The sequence below is a fragment of the Parus major genome, chromosome 2 (assembly GCF_001522545.3).
Source record: "Parus major isolate Abel chromosome 2, Parus_major1.1, whole genome shotgun sequence".
Lineage (NCBI taxonomy): Eukaryota > Metazoa > Chordata > Aves > Passeriformes > Paridae > Parus > Parus major.
In genome coordinates this window covers 119,605,936-119,619,891 of record NC_031769.1, presented here as the reverse complement: position 1 = coordinate 119,619,891, position 13,956 = coordinate 119,605,936, and the positions used below count along the sequence as shown (strand labels likewise).

The following is a 13,956-nucleotide window of genomic DNA, read 5'->3' as shown; positions in this document are numbered from 1 at the left end:
CCCTGTTAGCTGCTCTAATTTTCACATAGAAACATGACTGTCACTTTGGCTTAATTACATCATTTCCTAACATACAATATTGTTCAGGTTTTGTTTTCTTGTCTGTGCTTTGTGTAGTCTGTAGTAGACCGAAATACTGTCTTTTTAATAAATGAAAACTGGTATTACACATTAATTATATTTCTTACAGCCTCTCAAAACAGAGCTACCTATAAACAATTTTGTGTACTTCCTTAGCAAAAAACCCCATTCATTTAATGCTAATTTTGAACAACTTTCTAGTCAGAACAAGATCACCTGAAGAATTTTTCATGTCTACAGAGTGCAAACACATGCTACATAGCATGTTATAAACCTTGAATATTTCATGTGTGTAAACATGTTTTATTATTAAAAGTTTGCTTTATGTACTGTGAGCCCTGATCTTTATTTTAGGACTTTGTTTTACTTCTAGCTTTCTCAGTTACTAAATTTAAGGCATACAGCTCCAATTCGCAGCTCAGTCACCTTCTATCTAAAAAGTATGTTTCACTTGTTTCCCCTGAAAAATTCTGAATTTTTAATTATCAAAGGGAGCTGTTTATCGTTGTTTGAGGTGTTTGTTTGACAAGCAGTCATGCAGAAATAGTGCAATGTGTAGGCTCCAAGTATAAATAGAAGCAATCATGATCCAAACTTCAGATAAGTAATTGGAATAATAAGTAGAAATAAAGATGCTTTGTCAGTTTGCATTCCTTTTTCTGAAGCAGCTAAGGGCAAGTGCAGAAACTGATCCTTATCTTCAGTTTTTCCTCCAAAATAAGGATAAAATTGGATTTAAGAATAAGAACTTACCATATGAATTTAGGTTTATGGAGGATGTATTCTAGACCATCAAAAATAGTATGCCTGAGGCAAATTTGCTTCTAAAGAAAAGAATGCAATAAAGCTTAGGGTTATACTGAAACTGAACTGCAATATGTTATGAAATAGCATGGCTCAGTAATTCCTGGATTGTTGCATTCAGATTTTCAGCCACTATGATTATATGCTGATTAAAAAATCCTCTGATAAATGACAAGGACTAGTGAAACTAAGGGTCTAACTTTTTCTCCTGTCTGTACCAAGTGGGTAATAATTTGCCCTTACCAGAGACAGCATGGTGACCTGAAGCTATTTAATATATTTTAAAGAGATGGTTAAGAGTAATGATGATGAAAGTAGCCTCAGTGAAAAGTGACCATCATGCCTGTGTAAGAGACAATGTCTGACTAAGAAAACTGTGAAAAACTGGTCCCTTTTCAGATGCTTTTCACTCTCTGACATAGGATCCAGAGGATGAGGTCAAAGGACTTATGTCTGGTCTGTGCAGTGTCTGGCATGATTCAGTCACCCTCAGTACTGCTCTAAATTACAGCAGAACAAGCTAGTCTTCTGATTCTTCATTGTATCATCTACTGAACACCAAAGTCTTTTTGGATTATTCTTTTCTACAGGTTTGTAAATATTCTGGAACTAAAGAGTAAGCAGATGCAATCCATTTTTTCTTGTACTGACAGTTCTTGTTTGTAGACTAGTTGTAGAAATAACTCCAGGACATCTGACATTCATATGAAATGTGTTGGCAAAATTTGTCATGAATTGATTTCATTTCTTCAAGTTTCTTTTTGGTTCTCTCTTTTTTTTTTTTTTTTTTTTTTTCTTTTCTGTGGGAGTATTTCTATTTTTTCAATCATTTTGGAATTTGGAAGTTTATTCATATCTCCTTAAGCGTATAATAGTTCAAGGAACACATAATCCCTTTCAGGCAGCAGCTTTTATAGCATGTGGTGGGTGCCTCTGAATCAGCATCAAATGCTGGCATCTCCACTTCCTCCTTCATCAGAAGTAGTGAAGTTTCATCAGAACTAGAGAGAAAAAAATATTTCAAGAGAAGATAAAAAGTGGTGTTCCTTTCTTCAGGGGAAAAAAAAAAAAGAAAACCAGATTTAATATTAAATGGAAGAACACAAATCCACTTTTCAAAATCATCCTGTGTACTTTCTTCAAGCATTACACACTAGAAACCAGATTTTTTTTCTCTGAGGATGGACACTGTTGATAAATAATAATGATATTTTAGTATGTTTTTTCATAAACCAGAGTTCCTTTCCTTGAATATTTGTAATGTGATTTGATGTTTCTTCCATGTGTGGAAACCTTGGATCCAGAATATCCTGTTTCTGGCAGACCTAGAAAAGAACAAACTTCAGAATAATGGAGTTCTTAATCTGTGCAGTCACATTAATAAAATGTCCACCAACCTACTTTCTCCAGCTTTCTGATCCATTTGATGTAACTACTGGCAAAAATATTTGAGTTCACTATTTAGAAGATGACTTTTGAGCTCCTGAGGTTGGTACTCTGTCTCTTAGCCTCATACAGGACAAGAAGCAGGTGCCTGGCAGCTTTCCTTCCTTCCTGCCTTCTTTGCACCCTGGTTTTCCTGGGATATCACCCCTGTAGATGGGCCAGGGAGGAGTCACCAAGGTGAGTGAAATATTCTGGGTGTGGTCCTGAAGAGGGTTGAAAGTCTGTGTTTGTTTTCCTGCCTGATGTTCACATCTCAAATAATTCCACTGTATCTAAATCTTCCTCCTCCAAGCTTCAAATCCCACTGTTCAACAATCTGAACTCTGCAAGAAATAATTAAAGAAAACGCTTCGGGCAGTGGAACTTAAGAAGATTTCTTCTTGTAATGGGATCCCAGTATCACTTAAATTCATGGATAATCTGATTCTTTTTTCTTCTTTAACTGGATATTTATAAGATAGAAAATCCACAGTGTTTCAGCTTTCAGGAGCTTAGTGGGAAGAGCCCATTATGCTATAGGTAGGTATTATCCTCATCTCTCTTGCTAACCTCCCTGGTTGAAATAACAGCCTGAGAACAGGTCACTTTATATAAAATAATAACTGTGAGGGATTCATGGCTTTGCTCTTCCCAGATTATGAGCCCAGACATAAAAGTCTGACCAAAGCAATGGAGCTTTACAAAACCTTTCCAGAGGAAGGGCTTGATGTCTAAGCTGTTTTCCCATCCCAACTCAAAGAAAGGTTTTTTTGAGATCAAATATCAACAAATAAACCTTTAGCTAAGCTATGGGAATAAAACCAAGTTATTTTGGCCAGTAATAACATCACAGTTGAGTGAAGAAGATGGAGAAACCTGCATTTTCAGGTCTTAATTTTGCCTCATATTTCTAATACTCTTTGAAATTAACAGATGACATTCTATCTTATTTTTACTTTATTTCACATTTAAATTTTTCATCAAAGACACATCATTTCTCAGTGTTGAAATCAATATTCTGTGATAACTTAATTCCGTTTCTGGATGCAGCAGAACTAGATTTCTTTCCACACTAAATGGAAACAGAGTGCAGGGTATTTAATATCCTGTCATTGAGACAGTGCAGGCTGCTACTATACAGTGAGTAGTATATAAGTATATGAGTTTTGAAAATTAAAATGAGCTGGTACACTAACAAAAGAGTAAGATATAAGTATAGTAAATGTTTTTACATCTAAGTGAGGCCATTTGAAATAATTACAAGCAATTTGATTTTTTTAACTATTTATTTTAGTGTAAACTCTGGAACCAACTCTTCATAACATTAATACTTTGAAATAATTGATTTTCAAATACTGAAGCAGGCAGAGCATAAAGCTTAAGACTGTAAGACAGTAAAGACAAATCAGATTTGTTTAAAGATCTATATTTTAAAAAGACAATACAAGTTCAGTGAAGCACAGCTTGTCTTAAAAAACAGCCTTTGTTCTGTGTGGAAAGAGTTCTGTCATTTAATGTATGCATAGCTTTTATTTTCATGAAAGAAATACAGGATTGCTTAAAGGAGGTGTGCATTCAAAGCCTTGTTAGTTATAACAATCTACAGTTGCAGGCTGTTGAATTTAGGATATAAAGCTGTTTTTAACTTCATATCCTTTGTATACCCAAATAAAGTAAATACTCACTTGGGCTGGAGCAGAGTGGTAAACAACCTGACTACTTGCTTTCATAATCTGAATTTAGCACCTGTTATTGCTCCTTTGTTGTCCAGTAGTATACTGGGTCTGGCTGGGGTGGAATTCATTTTCTTCCTAGCATCCTGTGTGAGGCTCCAGCTGATTTGTGACAAGACCAGTGTTGGTAACTTGCCACTATTTAGCCACAGCTCAATGGTGCATGCATAGAGTCAAGGCCTTTTCTATCACAGTCTGCCCCAGTGCAAGCAGTTTGGATTGGACAAGAGTTTGGGATGGGACATAGCTGACCCTGACTGGCCAAGGAGATATTCCATGTTGTATAACATTGTGTTCAGCAATAAAGTAGGGGGAGAGTCTTTCCAAGATAACCATCACTAGGAAAGTGGCTGAGCATCCATCTGCTGGTGTGAGGTGGTGAGTGATTACCTTTACATCATGTGGTTCAACCTCCTTTTTCTTCACTTATTAAATGGTCTTTACCAACACATGAGGGTTTTTTTTTTCACTTTTACTGCTCCAGTTCTCTCCCCCATCCCACTGTGGGGAGAAGGAGTGAGAAGTTGTATGAGGCTTAGATACCAGTCAGGTTAAATGCACCGCTAATATCAGATGCTTTCAAATATTTCAGTTCAGCAGAATATGGTATTCTGGACTAACAAGGTGTATAGTAATGAAAATTCCAAGCTTCAACTTTGACATTGATGTCAATAATCAACTTTATTCTCGCAGTATAACCAAGGTGTGGGCTAAGTATTCCTTCCTTTTTAGTTTCTCATTTTTCTCATTTTTTAACTCTGTTGACATGGGCACATATTTCAAGGCTTTGATCTCATATGTATTTCTTAAACCTAATCTGCCAAGGAAGCATGAGAAGGCCATGGATTTTGAGTGTGCCATGTACTAGGATCAAAATGGAGGGTCCATGTACCTAATTTACACAGAAATTGGATAGCTTGGCCTGCAGTGTCTATATATAAATATCTTCATTTCAATGCTAAGTTACTCAAAAGCTGGAGAGTAGGGCAGAAAATGTGACCTGGCATTCTATTATATATACAGCATTTCCTGAGTTATCTTGAGAAATCTCTTCTAGTACACAACAGACTGTATTGCTCTTTCTCTACGCTATACAGAAATAAACACTTCAACATTATAGGCAGTATGTTCATCAGTGGTCTGGAAGTAAACATAAAGTCATCTCTTGGTAATGTTTGCTGATAGCATGAAGGCCAGCAGAGCGTTAAATAGTGATAAGTTGTAGAATACAATGCAGTAAACCTTGCTGACTCCATAAAGTTCATTTTGACTCAGCTAACTGCATGCTTATTCACTGAGGAACAAGGGATCAAAGCCATACTGTCAGCACAGAGGATTCTGGCTTCTAATTAACTGATCTGGGGTCATACCAGATGGGCAGTTGAGTAAGAAGTCATCACTTGAACACGAATGTAACAAGTAATAGTAATTATGAGTTACAAGATGTATCCTTGTATATGGCATTGGTCAAGCTGATGCTGGAGGAATTTATCTAGTCCTGATGTCAGCATTTTTGAAGGGGTATGGAAACATTGAAGTAAGTTCAGAAAACAGCCACAAAAAAGTTTTTGCTTGAGGAAGTGGGAAAAATGCCTTCTGGTGAGAGACTTGGAAGCTCATTTGGTGTAATGTCTAAAGGAAAAAAAGAACTGGGAGCTGGCTTGATTCTTTAAGGAAAAATACTTAGATAAAAATTGGTTTTTCCTAAGGGACTCTTTAATCTACCTTAGAAGGACATAATTAGAACCACTAACAAAAATCTGAAGGTGTGTAAATTCAGAGGACAAAGAAAAAGTCATGAACAGAAAAATGCTTACCTGAGAAAGAAGTTTCTGAATGTCCCAAACAGGATAAGATTTCTTTGGTCAACACTCAAGGACAGCAGTATCGTAAGAGGACAGACTAGACCAACCCAAGTTCCATTGTGGCTTTATGAATTAATGAACCTATGTGTTTTATAGCTATAGAAGAGAAGAGGAATCTCACAAACCTGTAACTTTCATCACTAGACCAAGTAGCACAGGCCAGGAAAATCAGTGCATGTTAGGAGAGAGAGCATGGGGCTAAATTGAAGGAAGCATACTGGGGTGTGATGCCAGTTTGCTTTCGCAGTGAGGCCTCAGGTGAAATCTAGTTCTACTACCTATGAGTGCTTCTTTTTGTAATTGATGATTTGGTGTCTTTTCCACTTCTGTTTGGTGCTTTGAGTAGTGAATTCACTATCCTCACACATTGTTTTGGACTTGTCTATCTCCTGCAGTTTCTAGCTGTGGTGAATATCTCAAAATAAGAGGAAGCCTGGCATCCGGCTTGGCTTAATGCAAACACAACTCAGAAGTACAGTTTTACAAATCGTTTAAATCAACACTACTAGGCTAATTATTTAGCTTATTTGCTGTTTTCTGGGGGGAAAGCAGGACTAGTTGCTTTTTAAATTCTTATATGCAACTTAGGCCCCATTCTTACGTCTCTTGTTCAATGCTAAATTCCACAAATCTTGTGGGATTGAAGAACAGACTTCCAAGAGACGAACACTGTTGTTCACTCAGGAGTTCTTTATCCATCCAGCAAGTTACTTTTAAAGTGCTACTACTTTTTCAGCATTGGGTGGTTTTTCCTTTTTTTTAGTAAAAAAAATGATTAATACTTTCCTGTGGATACTTACCACAGCATATATTTCCTTACACAATATTTTTCTGTTTGTAAAGTGAGCCTATTTTTCCCCATGTTTTATGACTATGAAAGCTTGAAAACTACAGAGGAAAAGTTAAAGACAAGCTCTCAAAAAAGTTTGGTGACTTAACTTGGGCTCCAAAGCTGTGGGTTCAAAGCCCATCCTGGAGCTTGAACTGGCAGACAGTAACACAGTTTAAATCCTTCCTGTTGGATACATCATTCAACAGAAAACACAGACAATGGTCTGACTTCTGATGGAAGAGTTCTCTTTCCAAAGGTCTCCTTGCTCTCTGCCAAAAGAGATACTATTTTCTACTGCAATCCCAAAGATCTGGATTAAAGGTAGGGAGTTTACTTGCATCATAGGGAAATTTGTCCTTAAGCCACAGAATAGTGGAGCCTGTAGTGGAGCCTGCCCCAGTGCAGGCATTACTTTTCTTCCCCCTTAATGATCAGAATCCATTAGCAAGGCTTAGCATATCCAGATCTGTCTTGCTTGAGTTGTTAGCTCTGTCCAGTTACATTAGCACAAAACAGGGTTCTGCAGTGTACAAGGTGTTCTGACTGTCCCCTGCCTCAATTCTGTTTTTTTGTTTCACATACACTAAAGAACCCCATAGGCTTATTTTAAGACATCTCTGGCCACTCTGCAGAAATGAGCAGATTTTTTCACCACATGGACAGGTAATTTAATTCCATATTTTATAACTGCTGTGATTTACAACTACTGTGATTTATAACTACTGGGTTGGAGTTATAATACTCAAAGCTTCCTCATAAACTATAGTCACTAAAGCATCTTGCATACCTTTCAGATGCCTACAATGCTTCTAGGTTGGGTTAATTTTATGAGTTTTTCTGTAGTGGAAGTACAGAGAGAAGCATTTCCAAGGGCTCATTCCTCCCATCTGTTTGTTTAGGAGAGGATAAATTGTACTCTGGAGATACCTGTCTCCTCTGCACACAACAAAGAACTTTGACCATGTGCTCAGTAAATTCAGGGTTAAGTGAGAATGGGTCCATCCTTTCTTTAATTACTAGCCTGCCATTTCTTATGCAACCATCAGTTTCTTGGGTTTTTTATTAAAATAAAAGATACTGCTGCTTATGAAACTTTAGCTTTATAAATAGGTATGGTTCAAGGTTTTGCAAGAGCACTGGCAGCAGTGACTCATTCTGGCATTTGCAGACATTTTGCAAAAAGTGTTTATAGGAGACAAGACCTCTGTAGATCAGATACCTCTAGACCTGGGTAAACTGTACATTGTACAAGGATCTTGGAGGATTGATTTTAGGAGTAGAGTTCTTCTGAGCAGTCCAGTTCCCTGTAGTTATTCCTCTCCAATGAAAGTCAGGAGTTTTGTTAGTTTGAGGCTGGGCGCAGAAATCTAGCCATATTTAGCTCCAAGATAATATGTGGTTCACTGGTGAAGGAGACAGTCATGAGGATGGTCTGAAACTAAAGGAAAAAATGTTTTGAAGTTGAGGGACAATTTAAATTCTTAAAGCTCTGCTTGTATTAGCTACTTCTTGGCTTCTAGTGTATGAAAGCTTCTTGGCATGTGCCCTGCCTGGGGTCGAGTGGGACGTGGGAGAGATTGTGCTTGGATGTCTGAAGTACTACCACTTGGGGGGGAAAATGTGTAGCATTCCAACAGATATAATTAATGACAAGTGTTGTTGTCTTTCTCCTGTGCCATCCACCCAATGGCTGCCTGGTGCTGACCCCTTGCTGTCCCACTGACCTCTCGAAAGTTTATTTTAAAAAGGCATCCTTGCTTTCCCAAACTTTTCAGCTAGGCTTCCCTTGGGCTTCTTGTTCAGAGCATGCCCACAGACTATGCCTGTGTCCACTGCTCAGTGATCAGACACAAGTGTTTCCATTAGAGGGATGATTAATGGAAACTTCCTTGGGAATGGGAAAGGGAGAAGTGGGTAATGCAAGTCAAGAAACGTGTTAAAGCTGAACAAAGAAACTTTGTTTCTTTGTTTCAAAAATAACTTATTTTTCAAGTGTGCTGCAAATTGTCTTCACTCACTTGGGTCCTGCCCACATCAGTAAAATGTTGCAGTTGTTTCCACAGGGGTGGGCTTGAGAGAAGTTTGTGCTTTCAGCCCACTTTGTAGTGAGTGACCACATCAAATAATTCCATCAGCTGAACTGACTTCTTTGTTGGCAGATTTACTGGATATGGGGTTTAATGCTGCATAGGGCAGGTGCATGGAATTTTCTACATCGAAATGCAAAGTAATAAAACAATGACTGAAGAGTATAGAGGAATCCAAACTGGCTATTATGAGAGCGCAGCTGTCAAGTTACTCCTTACTGGTAGCATTCTCCAAACAGAAAACTGCATGACTAAGTCCTTCATTTGCATGATGAGGATCACAGATTCTGTCTGATCTCAAGCTTCTCCTCATGCTTTGCTTACCCTTTTCCAGTTACGGAATGTTAGAGGCAGAAACCTGCTTCTTCCATTCCCCTTAGACACCATATTTATCTCTGTGAGTGTCCAGAGATAGGGCTCACCCTGTCAGCCAAAGCAACCTGCAGATTGAAGCAGCACAGCAGTAAAATGGGCACAGTGACTGAGACTTTGCTGCTGTGGGAACTGGTAAAAAACATGAATTAGGGACAGAGAGACTAATAAACTTGGGAGGAGACCAGAAGCTCCGTGCTTCTGCTTCCCAGGGAAAGCAGAGGGCTAGAGTTTTCAGCAGGACCAAGTAGGACCTTCCACAATGCTTTACAAGGAAGAAGCTTTGCTATTTTCCAGGAGAAATCAGAGCTTTTGTTGCTTGCTCTTTTAGTCTAACGGTGTATTAAGAGCTTTGAAGAGACTACAATAGAGAATGTTACCTTCCCACAAAGCAAACAGCAGGGGCAGCAACTCTGCCTGCCAAATATTGCTGTTCATCAGAAGCAAGCAGCTCTGTCTCCTCAGTAAGTTGTTATTTAGTATGGGCGCATCATATTTTCTACAGAGTCCATTTTTCAATTGAGTCTTGATTCTGTTGCCAAATCAGAAAAACCGGGCAGTTGCACTGTAGCAGAGCTGGGAAACTGCTGCATGGGTGTGGAACTGCTGTTTTCCAGGTCTGAAGCTCCTTTGCCATGTGTACAGAAGCAAATAAATTCATTCCATGTTTCCCGCATCAGGCGTGGATGTGCCTCCATGTGCCTGTGCAGAGGGAAGGCCTGCCGCCTGCCCCTCCCAAGCATAGCAAAGGCATTCTGCTTTTGTGACATCTGGGCCACTGCAGCTGTTATAAGGAGGGGTTTGCTCTTTTTAGAAATTATTAGCCAAGTAAGCACGTTGTTTATTAAAATATTCAGTGTATGTTGTAAACTTGTAACTCCGATATAGAAAATATCAGCAAATGCTTCTGAAATTTATTGAAGACTTCTTCCTGTGCCTGCTCCAGTGAAGGGTGAGAGTTGCATTGGATTGAACAATGTAACTCAAAAAATATTTTTTTTTACTTTTGTATTTTGTGTTTAGAATTCATAATAATTTTTACTTAAACATTGTAAGTTAAAATTGCATATAGAATATCATATTAAAATATTGGAGGAAACTATTTGAATTTAGCTCTTCATATATGATGAGCTTTGATGAAATCATTGCAGTAGTTAAAACACAAGAGAGCTAGTGATCATGAACAACAGAATCTTTTTTCTTATGTTTCATCAAAAACACTGTTCATGTACAAGTTTGTTGGTACCTCAATGTGCAGCTGCTGGTAACACTGATACCAGTAGAACAGCTTTTAGTCAGGCAGTATATTATATATATTGTATATGTAAATAAAACCTGAAAAAGATTGAAGGTTAGCAATACATCAGTATAAGAAACATATATGACTATATGAAAAAACAAACTTTGTGTAAATTCTGCAGAACATACTTTCTTAAGAATGAGAATTTATTAATTTTAGTACAAAATATTTTGCCAACTTCTTAATGAAGTATTCTTTCACGGTCTGTTAATTGTTAAGTTTTTGTCGGCTACCATTTTTCATTTCTTCTCTTTATACAGAGTGTTTTTACAGCATTTGAATGATTGATATTCACTGTATTGCTAATTGTTGCACCCTTACTGGAGAAGACTAACAAACTTTGTCAGTTCATTACTGCTTCTTTTGTTTTCTTTTGTATGATTAATTCCCATTGTTGATACCAAGTTACAGTTCAGTCAACTGTGGCTTAGAAACAAGAATGAAATCAATGTTAGGGAAATATAAATTATTAACCAATTTTCAGGGGTGTCTGATTCTAATGAAATTAGTTTCTTTACTAAATACATTTGAATATCAAATTCCTCTATGGCACAGCTAGAAAGAAAGAATGCCAGAATATTTGAAAATGGGGTTGCATTGTATCATTTGCTCCTTATTTCAGTCAAACATTTCTTAGCCTTGTGGAATCCAAATTGAGCAGAAGCAGGGCAGAAAATGGATCTATCATAGACCCCACATTCAGGGCAGATGGGTTAGTCCACTGCTTTAGCATCCTTAGTGCTGTGTGTTCTGAATCTCGTGAAGCCTCCTAAGGGGTGCACAGACATTTCACACTTTCTAGGTCGTATCTACAGAAAGACAGCAGGACTCTTTCACATCTCTCCTAGACAGGCACATGTTGTTTTCAGGTCTAGAACAGTTTGCTTGCAGATGATAGGCAAGGAGCAAAACTATAGTTCTGAGGTAAAAATGCGGCCTACAGAAACACTGTATTTTATTGATAGAACAGAAAGGTTTTCAGCATTGGATCTTCTTTTTGGTGAGAAGTCCATAGGAAAAAAAATATGCTTTGCAAATGTATTTCTAAAAATGAAAGTGAATGTATCTGCTTAACAAATAAGGAGGACAAAATTATTTTCATAGAGGAGCAGGTTGAAATACAAAAAGCAGTGGAGTCCATTAAGAAGTATTTTCCTTTATGACTGGTCCCAGGCTCACTTTTGTTTAGCTGAATGTGTTTTGCAGTATAGTAAAAACACACAAGAGAATCTGTCTCTTGTATCCTTAGTGTAGGGATTAAGTTCTTTCTCTAAGTTTTAAAAAAGCTTTCCTCATTTACAGGGAAAATGGATGGTAAGTATGAAAGTATTCCTTACTGATGCCTCTTCCAGGGACTTGCTTTATTTTTTGTTAGAACCGCTGTAGTAGTATCCTTTGCAGACTGACATTGGTTTACGTCACAGTTTGGATGATCTTCTCCAGTTGTATAATCACAGACCAGCATGGGGAGTCTGTGGGTGGTTTTAAGAGATTTTCTAGGTTTCTTTGTTCCAGGAGTTTGGTGTCCAAACATTATATGATTTGTTTATACTGATTTCATTGTGAAGGAAAGAATAAGTCTGATCTCCTCTTTACTGTAACTCGATAGCATGACAGTTATCTCAAGCATGGCTTCAGTTAGGTCTTATTCCTGCTTGAGGAATATTACTGTCTAATATGCATAACATTATGCATATGTTTTCTCTGCTTCTGATAGCAGCCTTAGAACTCTAGTGTTTTCTTCATGGTTTGATTTTATTGTTTATGTGACAGCTAAAATTATTAAATTTTTAGAACTAACTGAGAGTGGACATAAAGTTTTACTCTCTACTATCATTTAACTTATATTAGCATTTTTGCTTTTATTCTGAGTGTGATGATTTTAACTAACTTAATTTTACTCTGTCATGGCAGAGTAAAATTAAGATCCTGCAAACCCTCTCAAAGGGTTTGCATACATGTGAGGGCTTATTGGATCATTTGCATAAAGGGAGCTTGAATAGTGAAGGATTATTATTATTTATCTTAATAAAATCTTTTAGTAAGATAGAGCTATATATTCATTAAAATGCCTTATACACAAGAATGTTTAATGAAACAGCATCCTGAGGGCTTTTTTTCTTAGTTGTGGTTGGATAGCTGCTAGTGGCTTCCATGCTTTACAAAGTAACATAGACTTACTCAGGAAACATGAACTCTTCCCACAGCCTTCAGGTACTAATAATTATATATCATAGAAGACTGTCTAAATGCATGTGCAGCTATTTATCTACCTTTCCAGATAACCTGAGCCTCCACATAACAACCTTACAATACTCATGATTGCACAGAGAAAGGATGAGAAGGAATATGGTTGCATCCAACTTTTTAAAGAAACCCCCAAAAGCAGAAGTACTGGATCACAATTCCTGCTTTCATCACTTCTGAACTTACTGCTTAAGTACCAATTAGATAAAGAACAGAAATTATCTAGACAGCAAGGGGTGATCCTCAGGACAGCTTAGTAACTGCTGTGATCAGCCTGTGGAGTCAGACTCCTCCCTTTCTTTGATCTGTATATGTTGACTTACTTTTTTTTTTGCAACAGCTGAATCTTCCCCATCACTGATCCTGGAGGTTAGATTGTCACCTAGGAGGTAGGATATGTAGTTTGTTGACCTACAGCTAAGAAATCTGAAATCTGTATGTCTCATACTCTGGACAATAGTGCTCACATCTGTGCCATTGACAAAAAGGACAAAAAGGAGTCTCACCTCCACCCACCTCTCTGCTGATCACCTTCTCAATGGCAGCAGCAGGCTCTGCTCAGGCCTCTGGAGGGCTGAAGGGCCAGCTGTCTTCAGGAGAGGACTGTACATTTGTGCACACCAGCTGTCCAAGCTGCCAGGCCTCTGCCTGTGGTCCTGGCTTTGCAGATGAACTCCAGAGAGGACCAGGAGTTCACCTCTAGGCTTGGAGTACCTCATTGCCTGCAGGTAGCTCCACACTCATCATGTAGCTTTCTCAGCTCATTCTTCAGAGAAACCTGTCTCTGAGCTTAATGCTGAGTAAAAAACCAGAGTACTTAACTTTAGACCTTTGATTTTATTCCAGGGATGTTCTGTTTGAAACTTCACTCTTACAGCACTTAATTTGTAAGCACCTGAATTTTTTATTGGATCTAATCCTGACAGGTTATTTTGTAACCAGCAAGATTTTGAGTTAGCTCTTTTTGACAGCTGTGGTTAATGGATTTTAATAACAGATGCTAGGATGAAATGATAAAATAGCCGTTAGAAGATCCTCCAGCTAAACCCCAGCTGTTTGGTAAAGTTTTTGGACATATATCTATATTTTTGACTGTAACTGTAAATGGAGTAAAAGCAGGTCCATAGATACAGAGCTCAGTTAATCAGAGACAAGGAGTGTCTAATCTTCATTAGTGACCTACTAGTTGGAGAGGTTCCTGGATTTAAGA

The 13,956-nt window shown here is 37.9% G+C and overlaps 1 protein-coding gene across 4 annotated transcripts in view; it reads left to right on the top strand.

Moving 5' to 3' along the window:
• STAU2 (staufen double-stranded RNA binding protein 2) overlaps positions 1-13,956 on the top strand; it is a 176,096-nt gene that overhangs the window by 142,299 nt on the left and 19,841 nt on the right. For 2 of the 4 annotated variants that reach the window (XM_015617024.3, XM_015617023.3), the window contains exon 14: positions 2,394-2,508. The exons of the other annotated variants lie outside the window; for them this stretch is intronic. In XM_015617024.3, coding sequence (XP_015472510.1) covers positions 2,394-2,508 — 115 coding nt within the window. The remainder of the gene's footprint in view (positions 1-2,393; positions 2,509-13,956) is intronic. 4 annotated transcript variants of the gene reach the window in all.